Consider the following 12,671-nt stretch of genomic DNA (forward strand, 5'->3'; position numbering starts at 1 on the left):
GATAACGGGGGCACGAGGGCAAATAATTTATTCTTCCATAAACATGTTTTACTATGATCTTTCAATTGCTACTTATTTAATATTTTTTTGTTATTACACTCTCGTGTGGTTTCCCGGTAAGAACTGCGGTGCCCTACGGGGATATAATAACATATTTCTTGGGAGCTAGAATACAGATAAAATATAATTAATGTTTTCCTATATAACGCGGGAAAACATGGAAAAAGATGGATAATCACAAACCAGAGCTGACGTTGTCATTAATACACTCTAATTTTACTAAGACGAAGCTTGCATCTGTTTTTTAGCAACTCATCTATATTCGAAGATTATACTTCGGAAGGCTGCATAGTAAAATTTTCAATTGTTAACGTTAAACATAACAGCAGGGGCACCCCAACGGGAGGTCACGGTGACCTCCCAAAAATTTCCTCATTTGGCAAAAGTTGGAGTTCTATTCGGCAGAACTATCATCATTCGGCGAAATATGGGGTTCCAATCGGCAAAATTATCATCATTCTACACAATTTGGAGTACCATTCATTCGGCAAAGTGAGAATTTATGCCCTCCCCAAAAATTTTAGTTCGGCGCTTCCATGCATACCAGCGGACCACATGGATCAGGATCACTGGTGCAATGTGACCCGCAGGCTGTAGAGTACACCCTCGATCAAATAACCTTTCAAACAAAGATAGTTGGCTCATTCGTCTAGGAGTTATGATGCAACAGACATACACGACGCAGGTTAAATTTATATCACTCATCTTTTTGCGTCGGAGTTAAAAATACAATTGAAGGGCTCGGGGCAAGAACGTGATAAGCCACTTGTGAAAAAAAAATGAGTTTTTTGGTCTACATGCTGCTTTGATATTCTGTATTGCAATTCATTGTATTATTTTGTGTAAATTCCAACACATGGCACCACCGAACATCAAATAATGTTATTACTCCGAAGAAACGTAAGCTTTTTTTGATGAAGAATATGACAAGCCATTTGCTAAGACAGCGGAACCTAGGAAGGGCATGTCATGTACTTGGAAGAACTCGTTGAATTTAAAGAATTTACCATCCAATTACAGTGATGACTCTTCTTTAGATTTTGATGTAAGTGTTGAAGATATAAAAATTATCAACCTTCAAATCATGATCCATCATCTTCAAAACAGATAAGTTCATAAAATTAGGAGCTAGTCATACTATTGCTACAGAAGTTTCAACAGTTCATTATTAGCAGCAAAATAACGAACATTAAATTCTTCTTTTCTAAATAAACACTATCTTTTGAGTTTTTGAATTAAAATTATTCCTGCTTAAAGTTTATTTAATAATACCATAAAGAATTTTACATAATTTATTGAAGGAGAGTCAATATTGTTGTATCCTTATAGGAGGACAGTGTGGCATGTCATACTATTGATCCTTAAATGTCCTCATGTTACCCAGGATAGTGTTTCTTCAAACTCGGAAACACATTGAACATTGTGAGGTGCCAGTTGACTTTTCACCAGCTTTAGCGTTTCGTTTCACTCAGGGCCGGCTCTAGTAGTTCTGCCGTCCTAGGCGATATTGACAAGTGCCGCCCCCCCCCCATTGAATGAAAAAATAATAACAATATAAGATAATAATATGTTAATAACATTTTTAAAAAAAATAGTGAAGTGCATAAAATTAAAGTAAGTTACTAGTTAGGTTCCAAACTGGGTTTTGCATATCCAAGCATTGCTACACACTTTATTAACTTTTTTAACATTAAAGTAGTGAATCTTATGGCACTGAAACAGATATCAATATTTTCAAAAGACTTTTAAATCACGCAATTTGCAGCCTCCAAAATTAAATTGAATTTCTTGCTTAAGTCCGAACTATGTTGCATATCCGAGCACTGGTACACACTCTGAATTATTATTATTTTTTTTTTACTATTAAAGCAGTGAATCTTATGGGGCAAATACAAAAAAAATAAAATAATAATAAATAAATAAATAAATAAATTTAAAAAAAAAATCAATTTCGAAATTTGCCGACCTAGGCGGCCGCCTAGATCGACTACCCCAAGAGCCGGGCTTGGTTTCACCTCCAAGAACACATCAAGCTCATTTATCAAACATTCATAAATTGGAGACTTCAACAAAGTGCAGTTCATCAGAATTGGTCGACCTGCTGATATTAAACTTCACTCATTTGAACCGAAGTACAAGGCGCCACTCAAAACAAATTGAGAAAAAATTTAAAGATGTGAAATCACTCCTTCCATTCATTCCCTCGATTTACTACAATTAGGGGAACATGGGGCTAAGTGAAATAGCGGGGCAAAGTGAAATGGTGAAATATTTACTCTTCTTTTATCTCCACCTTTCTGGTGTTATTTTAACTATGTTGTACCACATGTTCTCTATTCCAGCCAGGAAAAAAATACCGTCGAAGATTAAAGCATTTTGTAATACAAGCAATTTTTAAGAAATGATACTCATATTGTAATATATTGCTGTAAGTCAAAAATTATTTTTGTTACAATAAAATGATAAAGTTCTTGTAGTTAACATTTTAAATATTAACTGAGACCTCCTAATATTCAATACAGTAAAAATTTAGTTAATATTGAGCTTATTTGTATTTTAAATAATTGTACAATTAGTCAAGTACATATGGGGCAGAGTGAAATAGTTTGTTTCATTTACTCACTGAATCATTTAATACAAATCACTTACGTTTTCATTTATTAATTAATTCATTTACATTCCTACATTTATCAATTCACTTAGGTATTCATTCATTCCCTTATTTTCTTTTAAATTTATTCTTTTACTCGCTCAATTATATTTCTAGCACTAATTTATTTCTTTATTTAGTTATTCTCTTATTCTTTCATTATCTTTTCATTTTTTTCATTGAACCTTTTATTTACTGATTATTTTGATCAAAAATATATTTTATAATCGAATAGAAAATATTTCATTAGAAAAACATTTTATTTTTCACTTTGCCCCATGAAAAAAAAAAGTGAAACTTTGCCACTTTTTGAAGACTCAAATTTACTGCCAAAAAAAAATGCTTTTTGAACGCTACTTTTATTATAAAATATAATGTTTTTTGTTCATGTACTGTAATTTTTAAAACAAAATTTCGATTTGTTCATTTTGAAAAAACTCAGCCATCTTAACCATTTTACTTTGCCCCACATTCCCCTACTATAATAATCTTGAACCAAACAATGAAGTAGATGACAATGCAACTGAATTATTATTGTAAATAATTGTACGGTTAAACACATTCTAATATTTTGTGAAATTTTATAATTTTGAATAAAATTGTGAGTCTATTTTCCAGAAAGCTACGTTGGTCACATAGACAACAAGTATTCACTTTTTTTAAACGAGTAGATTTTTGGTGCAGAAATGTGACAAGCCACAAGATGAGTGACTTTTCGATCGAAATTTTTGTTTTTCATAACCAAAACTGAAATAAACACGACAATGGGTTAAGTCATTTGGAGAAAAACATATCTAGTTTTAGTATTGCAGAATAAGAAATGTATAAAACCAAAAAAAATATTTGTAGAATTTCTCAAAAGTTGAGAATTGGTCTACTGAAAAACTCACATCGTGCAGCATATCACCTTCTTGCCCCGAGCCCTTCAATTACTCAGAAGCAGGGGCGTCCCAGTGGGAGGTAAAGGGAGGTCACTGTGACCTCCCAAAAATATCCTTATTCGGCAAATTTTGGCTGACGGTTCGAAAATTTCCACCATTCGGCAGAAGTTGGAGTACCATTCAGCAAAACTATCATCATTCGGCAAGATTTGGAGTTTCATTCGGCAAAATTATCATCATTTGGCAAAAATTTACTTCCAGGAGGGCTTCCAAGATTGGTGCCGGATCCGTTGCGCATTGCATGGGAGAAATTCAAGAAAACAAAAACCTGGCAACCAGCTCGATGAGAATTAGGCAACGAGTCACTGCAACCAGCTAATATCCTTACTCTTCAGAAAAGCAATTACAATGAAGAGATCAGTATAGCTTGACCACGAAGAGATGGAGGATGAACAGGAAGCGGAAACAAGACAGTTCATTTTGCAGTAGATATAATCACTGACCGGCGCGAACGCCCAAGCAATTACGTTTTTACTGCTCGCGCCTTTTGAACTGTCTTAGAGTAAAATAAGTACGCTAGTTTAAGAAGTTTAGCTAGTTTGCTTTTACCACGCAAGTTTCTTCTCTACACCTAATGTGAATGTGACAATTTTCCGAACGGGAGTTCATATCTCAGGAAGTCCTCCTGATATCCTACAGGATGATACAAACCATTTTTTAATTGAAATAAAGTGCTTCTTTTCCAAAACATTATCATCAATATTTTTGAGAAATTTTAATTCACTTTGTTGTTATAGAAAAAAAAACAGTAAGGAATATAAAATAGTCCCGTCTGCATCAGAAATACAAAAGGATAATCTTTTAATTGTGTGTGAAATGTATGTAATTGCTACTTGTCTCAAAAATCCTTTCTTTTGTCCTAAATATTTTTTAATGTTCTACATTTCGTGAATCGGTCACTTTGATTCCTATGCAACCAGTGGCGTAGCTAGACCCGACTTTCGGGGGGGGTTACTTCTTATATATATATATATGTATATATATATATATATATATATAAATATATATATATATATATATATATATATATATATATATATATATATATATATATATATATGTATGTATAATCGCTTGGAATTTTTCCCTTTTCTTCTTTTTTTTTCTTTCTCTTCTCTCTTCTTTTTCTCTTTTTTTTGAGACTAACTTTTCGGGGGGGGTTTTGTCCCCAAAACCCCCCCCTTAGCTACGCCCCTGTATGCAACTTAAAAACGACGTGATGGACAAAAACTGAGATCATTTTAGCAATCAAAAGGCAAAAAGGTTAATCAGGCAAATCACTGGTCCCATTCCCAAGTGTTATCTTTGGTTATTTTATATGCATCGCGATCCCAGTAGCATTGCTTATTACTTTTGGATGCAAAACACACATACACACACACACACACACACACTATTCACAAAGCAATATTATATTTATAAAAATCCACTTACTTCTTTTTTGCCTCAAATCCACCCGCAGATCATGAAACATGTCTAAAATTACTTAAATCATGTAGTTAAATTTTTTTCAAAAATCGTTTCACAACAATCACTGTGAAACAGCGTTGCCAGTACGCTAACAAAAGTAATATTTTCTGTGCTTCTTGTCAAAAGAATGAGCTCGTCATAAATTCAAGAAACACCGCTAAAATATATTTATGGGCTATTAAAGAAGACATTTTTCTCGTGCCAAGTGTAGGAATAGTTAAATAATGTATACATTTTCGTACATATAAACAGTAACACCTGTCTCACTGCATAAACCGATAATGGAAAACTGACCATGAGCAATTTTTTTTTTTCAAATGTACTTTTCAGTCCAGACCTTCTGAAAGGAACTAGTTGCAATGAAAATTTTTGGAAATCATTTTATTGTTAGCCTCTCAGTGTCCCAGTAACATACATAGCTAAAAGGGCAAAATTAGCCGTCGCCAATTAGCCGCCGCTACAAGACTAAATGAAAAGATAAATGGTGAATAAGAATCATCTGTCAATCGCCACCTTAAAAAATAAACTAATAATCTTCAAGTGTGAAAAATGTATTGAGTACTGTCAAGGTACTTACTTTCGCGGGTCATAATTTTCGCGAGGTTTAAATTTTCGCGATTATGACGGGTTTGCAGAAAGAGGTGCTTTCACTGTAATTGGCAAAAAATGTTCTTCCAAAATCAAGACGCCGCCTTTATGAACTAATTTATTAAAAACATGCTATAAATAATGTATTTAGGATAATTTACTTCAAGAAATTTATTGTTTTTAGAGTAAAAAAAAAGTGGCCACTATTTAGAAAAAATGGCTGCTAACTACTAGTGAAATTGTTACTACCGACCACTGACGACTATAGAATTTCCCCAGTTTAACCATTTATGTAAAGTAGTGGCACATGTATAGCTGTTCCGACGGAGAGATGACGGATGAACTTTTATAATGGTATAAGTTTTATGGGGGAAGAGACCGGGCGACTAAACTGACAAGGGGCTTGTCTTGGCTCTCGGCGGCCCTGCCGCCGAGATCGCTGATCGCACCTATTGCAAAATGAAGTGTTCTGTTCCCGCTTCCAGAGCATCCACCATTTTTCCGCAGCACAGCTATACTGCTGTGCTATAAGCGCAAAAGTCGTATCTGCTTCTGAGTTCAAAATGAGAAATTGCCATTTTAAGTTTTGCACCTTCATGTATTTGATTCGGGTGCAAATTTTTGAGAATTTTTTAAAAAATATATCCCATTCACAAATGACCATAAACATTGTATTTAGATAAAATATGTGGCAAAGAACCACCATGCAGGGGAAAAGGGAGCACAAAGACGTGAACATGGTATGTTTCACAAGGATAACGTCAAGCAAAAAACTTAAAAAATTCTCAAGTAATAGCAGTACCAGCCATACTTTTTAGACAAACTTTCAGAGCAAGGAACCAGTTTCTGTTCCTGTGGTGACAGGTGTGGTGATTGTGGTGTTTTAGCAGATGCTGATGTACTTTTATAGGTCTTCTTCGTATAAAAACATATTTTAAACTAACTAAATAGCTAAATGTAATTATTGCAAACGATTAATATGAACATTCACGTAAATTTATGCCAATGTTTAAATTTTGTAATTAAATTCAAAATTCTTCATTTTTAAAAATTAGTTCTTCAGTAGATGCCGGGTCACTTGAATCGATTATTTCAGAAAGGGCATAACTCCAACTAATGCAACTTTTCAGGAATCAATAAAAAGTGATTATTTAATTCAGAAAGGAACTAAATTCTACGAAATTTTTTTATGATTAATCTAGCCACAAGTAGGATCATTACCTCACCTTAAATTGAGTTTCATTTCGTCTCTGAAACTAATTAAATGTTTTTTAAATTTTTGGACTTATGCCCTTTCTGCAATAATTAACCTGAAAGACTAGTTTAGAGTGATGAAAATGTAAATCAAGTGAAACAGATTTGTTCCAAACTGATTTATGATAATAAAAAATAATATTGCTAAGTGACAAAAATAATTAGTGAAGTCCGTATTCATAAATTCATTATCTCAAGAAAATACACCGTGTATTTTTCTCTTTCTCTCGTCTTGCTTTAGTAAAAAAATAAAATCTGGAGTTAAAAAAAAAAATTAAAAAAAATACAAAAAATAACAAACTGAGATAAAAAGTAAAAGTTTTATCTGTGTATAAAACTATATTCATAGTCATTAAATACATCCTAAATGGAAATCTTTTTTTCTATCCTTCTCTTGTCTAGTTTTGTGTACCATGTTTGATGTACATTTTAGTATGACTATGTTCAAAATTGCACTGAATAATCATCTTGATATTTCTTTCGCCAATATGAAAATTTTCCCTTTATACTCAATATTGGCAAAGGTAGTTCAGCCGACAAGCGCTACTTTGCAATATTCTCTTGAAAACCATCTATAAAACAGCTCGTCTGAAACTGTTCCTTTAATGTTCTTTCGAATATTTAAGCATCATAAATGTTGGTAGTTGAAAACATTTGTCGCGCAGTAGAATCTTTTTCCAAAGTCTCAATTTGGGAGATACGCCCTCTTAAAAAATGAAGCGCACCTGTTTAGTAGTTACAGATTTTATTGTTTTCAACAGATGTGAATGGGGTGAATCTTGATGTAATTTGAGGATTTCAGTTTAAGAGATTGGATTTCATATGGTAATAATCTGTCATATTTGTTTAACATTCGTTTTACTATTCTAAAACCCCGGTCACAAAGGACAAACAAATGTACTGTCAGAGGAAAGTCATCAGCAATTTTACTAAATTTCTTCAGTGTTATTCCTAGAAAAAGTCTGCTGCAGTGCTGTTCTTATTTTGACCAGCGTATTTCTCACTGAAAGCATAGTTTTTTCCTAGATTGATGTTAATAAAACATTTGAGAAATTAACGAATTTCATTTGGATTCCGTGATTTCGAAGACGAATCTACCATTACCGAAATTATGTTAGATCAAAGGAGTTATTTGTTTTTACTTCATTACGCCAAAAAATCTAGTTCTTCTATGATCTTGCCATTGCGTCTTACTATTTCTTCCTTCGATTTTAGTGCAGAAAGGGCATAAGCCCAGGACTTACGTCCTTTCTACACTAAACGAAAAATGTGACATCTAAATAAATTGCTTTGTTGTACAAGAATTAACTTCCCTGCTACACTAGTCGATGTCTCTACATGTAAGCATGGAAAACCATTGCTAACTCAATTTTGAGAAGAAAAAAAAATGACTTATGCCCTTCTGCAATAATCGATTCACTTGTGAACGCAACATGTAGGGGCACATGTGCACAGCTACCATATTCTCTCCAAAAGTATAAATATCAGTGTATTATACTTGCACTATAGTGTATATATAGTGCACTTTATAAGTGCTAAAAGAAATGTAGAGATTTGTAATTATTTTGCTGCACTCCGTTTGTAAATTTATTGTTAATTATTATTACATAATTGCTAATTATTTATTTTATTATTTTTTTAATTCGTTAATTACTAAATAGTTGGCTAAAAATGTAGTGGTACATAATATTTACAAAGAAAATAAAGACAAAATATTTCCTTTAACTAAAAACTGAAGTTGAGAAAAATTTTTAAATTTATCATCATATTCTGTATGAAGCTTAAATGCTTTTTTTTTTTGCAAGAACTGCTAGAAGATACTTTACATGATAAAATATTCCTTTTATTGTTTAGTCTTATAAGATTTTTTTCTTGTCGATCCATTGATTAGAACATGCTATGAAACTTTAAAACTTGACAGTGAGCAGAGTTCCATAGTTCAGAAAAAATATTTCCCTAATGACAGTTACTTTAAAATTGAAACTGACAGTATAGGTTACAAACCCTTGAATGTAATTAGGTAGTATATACGTTAAAGCTTCATTATAACGAGTTTTTGGTTGAAATATGATGCTCATCCTGCATTTTTTAATCCTGTTCACATCTACCTCTCTATAGGGGCACATGTGAACAATTGAAGACATGTTTAAAAAATCCATAAAGTATAGAATTTTTTTTTTTTTTTTGAAAATCTGAAAAAAATTCCATGGCAAAGGAAAGATTATTCAATCATAGGGACCCTTTTCCTGTGAGAAAATAGTAATATTTTCTGAGAAATTAAGAAATGAAAATAAATGCTTTTCCTCTCTCAATTTTGATTACCGTAACTCAATTTTGATAAAAAGTGCAGAAGCGATTTTTGTGCTTAGCACGGCAGTATAGAACGGCCAAAGCACCCACTGAAAGGAAAAACATTATTATACATCTGCATCTGCAGCTAAATCTCATCATTTAAATTTCTTTTCGTAACGAAAAGAAAAATAATTGCACATTGATTAAAAAAATGTGTTTTCAGGGCGAGCTCCTAAAAATTTAAAATATTTCTAAACAAATATGGAATTACAGTCGACTCCCGCTACAACGCGATCCGATTTACGCGAAAAGGCTATAACGCGAGTTTTTCAGGAGCAACAAATTTTAGTGCTAAAGCGAATTTCTCGCTCTCAGCACGAAAACATTTGGTAAGGAGTGTGATGCAATGTTTAGTAACCAATAACAAAGCGTTTCGGTTTTGTTATTGACTACTAAACATTGTGTTCGTGAATGTACTTTCATGCTTTCAGCATCCCTGACTACGCAAGTTACCACGCACCACACTATAAACATAGCTTTATTAGTGTGTATATATCACCACTCCTCATTTTTCATTTATTTATTCCAAAAGTGAAAGGTAGTGAAAAATTGCGACAGTTTAAGAAAAGTTAAAGATTCTTGATATGCTTGAACAACTAGAAAGTGCGTCGAAGCACGACAATTATGTATGAGTAAATCTTTCATACGTATTATTAAAAGTCAAGAGAAGGCAAGCTGTATAAATCCTGTCCTTAGTTTTAATATGAAGCTCGCAGAGTAGTGCTTAAGCAAAATGCAAACAATATGCAATTCGAATTTGTTCTTGTATTGTAGATTATAGAGACTCTGAAAGAGGGGTGTTACCATACATGTAAATGTTATAAAAGTAAATGCGAATTTAAAAATATATTAGAATAACGATCTGATTGCGCAGCATAAATCATTATCTTCAATTTTTAAGTTATATATGTAACTTATTGTATCTACTCTTACAGTGCAGTGCTTTATTATTACTACATACTTTACGTACCGTATTGTTTTTTATTTTTCTGTTTCTCATTGATCATTGGTTTTGTGCGTCGTAGCAGTATTTTATGCTGAATAATGCAGCTTTTTTTTTAAATTGCAAAAAAAAAAAATCAGCTCTTTATGTAAGAAACGGTAATATAGCGGTAATAGTTGAAAAATTGCCTAAAACAGTTTAAAAGGTGTTTAAAAATGTCTAAAGTGATTGGGGATGTTAATTAAAAAATCATGTACACAACAATTTTCTATAACGCGAAATTTCGACTTACGCGAGTAGTCTTGGAACGCATCACTCGCGTAAGTCGGGATCCGACTGTAACTGAAATGCTGTGCAAAATAAAGTTAATCAAAAAACCCCTAACAAAATTTTAAAAATCACCCTGTGCCATGCTAAGTGCTTTGATTGCTGTATTAATCAAGAATGAGATTTCGAAACATTGACTATAACTATTTCGATAGATCCCCTCAAGGTATCAAGGAAAAAATACCCCAAGTAAGAGAAAAGTAGTAAATACAGGGAAATCCCTGCATTTACTACTGTATTTACTTAAAACGAATTTCAATAGACTGCGAATTTTGTTTGTTTTAACGAGAATTTTGTTATAACGAAATTCAAGCAATGTGATGGTAAATAAATTGGGACCGCAAATTTATTTCGCCGAAACGGATGCAACGGGATTTCAATGTATTCTTTAAAAAAGGTAAATTTAGCCACAGACAGTTAACAAAATGTTTATTCATTTGTTTCAACACACTTTAACTTTAAAAAATACAACTGTACAATACATGAGACCTTATGAAGATTTAATTAAAAATAAAAAAAAAAACTCTCAAAGAATAGAGCATTTCTTGGTTTTACGCTTTTTTCGCTGAGGCGGGTTCAAAGCAGCCAAGATGGCTTCGTCGAATGCATTCTTCAGACATTTCTGTAAGGAAATAAGCATTTTGCCATTTAAAATTTCAAATAAACTTGATAAGAGTCGACCCGCTGTGGAGTTTGAAAACAATTAGCGAATACTGAGCTTAGTAGGTTTCAGTTATTGATTTATGATTTTTACAGTACTTTTAAGGCTGTAAATACCAACAAGTTCTAAGTTTGTAACTTTTGTAAGAAATGTTTAAGGGAAGCTAGAAATAAGATAAAAAATATGCACCAACTTACCCCGCCGCGGGAGCTGTTGGCTTACGATTTGTATTTAAAAAAATAATGAAATTCAAATAAATTTGATTTCTAACTCCAGGTTTAAACAAAAGAATTCTCCCACACATTATAAATTATAATTCATACAAATAATAAATAAAACATTCATTTTGAGAAACTTTAGTACACTGTAAAAAAAAGAATTACATTAACTACTGAAAAATCTGTAGGAAGCTAGGATTCTATGAATTTTTTTAGTAAGCGATACATCTTCTTTTGTTACCTTTCTGTATTACTTCATCAGAAGCAGTATCAGTTACTAGAAAATGTTATGAAATCCAAGTTTCCTACATATTTTCTTGTAGTACTGCAGTTTTTAGTTTTCTTTCTCTTTTAAACAGTGTAATAGGGAAGTTTTTGATTTTTCAATTTTATTTTTATATGATAGAGTAACATGTATGAACATCATATGTGAAAAAATTTTTGCGATACGATAAGTAGTTTTTTTTTTAATTTATTTTTAAAGTTCAAGCGCTTGTGATGTCAAATGGCATAGGAAGTGACGTCATGAGCTCTTCCGATAGGGGAGAAACCGAAGGACGTTCATTCGACTTCGAGGACGAAACGTAAAAGGCTTATCTCCTCGCGTTTCTGGAACATTAAACCTCTCATCCTCTCGGAAATATTCGAATATCATCATTGATGTTACTTGAGGAAGATTATTTAGATTGTGCTTTAACGAATCCGGCCTCCATAGTGTATTTATTCAAAAGGATTATTGAATTTCTAAAAAATAAAAATATCAGCGCGCTCAAAATGTCCCTAGCGAAAACAAGGGATCTCCGGCGGAAGGCTGCCCATTAGTGCCCTGTGATGTATGACGTTTCAGAAAAGCGCACTTTTGCGCGTGGATTTTTAAAAATTCATTAAAAATCAATCACGGTGTTTTAAAATTCGGCGATGGTGGATTTTTTAGTCTTGAGGGTCAATTAACAATATCCAATAGCCAAAATATGAACATTTAATAGGTTGCAACTTCCCTATTGTAATCAATAGATTAGATATCGTACCTATATAATTGAGTGTCTCTGTTTGAGCAGACCAAAAGTTTACATAGTGCATATTGCAGGGTTCTTTTCCAGCTTGCTTTTAAAGCTACAAATAACAATAATATTCCATGAGGCAGTCAATCAACATCAGTTGCGAAATGAGTTCAACTCTAAAGTGCTTTAGGCCTTTTATCCGGGTG

General features: G+C 32.8%; 2 protein-coding genes across 2 annotated transcripts in view; both read right to left on the reverse strand.

The window, feature by feature from the left end:
* LOC129228218 (acid-sensing ion channel 1C-like) overlaps positions 1-5,198 on the reverse strand; it is a 225,409-nt gene extending 220,211 nt beyond the window's left edge. Inside the window, exon 1 of the mRNA XM_054862883.1 lies at positions 5,086-5,198. Within this exon, the coding sequence (XP_054718858.1) occupies positions 5,086-5,125 (40 nt within the window). The 5' untranslated portion in view covers positions 5,126-5,198. The remainder of the gene's footprint in view (positions 1-5,085) is intronic.
* Positions 5,199-11,013: 5,815 nt separating this feature from the next.
* LOC129228216 (cdc42 homolog) overlaps positions 11,014-12,671 on the reverse strand; it is a 41,651-nt gene continuing 39,993 nt past the window's right edge. Inside the window, exon 5 of the mRNA XM_054862880.1 lies at positions 11,014-11,207. Coding sequence (XP_054718855.1) covers positions 11,112-11,207 — 96 coding nt within the window. The 3' untranslated portion in view covers positions 11,014-11,111. The remainder of the gene's footprint in view (positions 11,208-12,671) is intronic.

The sequence above is a fragment of the Uloborus diversus genome, chromosome 8 (assembly GCF_026930045.1).
Source record: "Uloborus diversus isolate 005 chromosome 8, Udiv.v.3.1, whole genome shotgun sequence".
NCBI lineage: Eukaryota > Metazoa > Arthropoda > Arachnida > Araneae > Uloboridae > Uloborus > Uloborus diversus.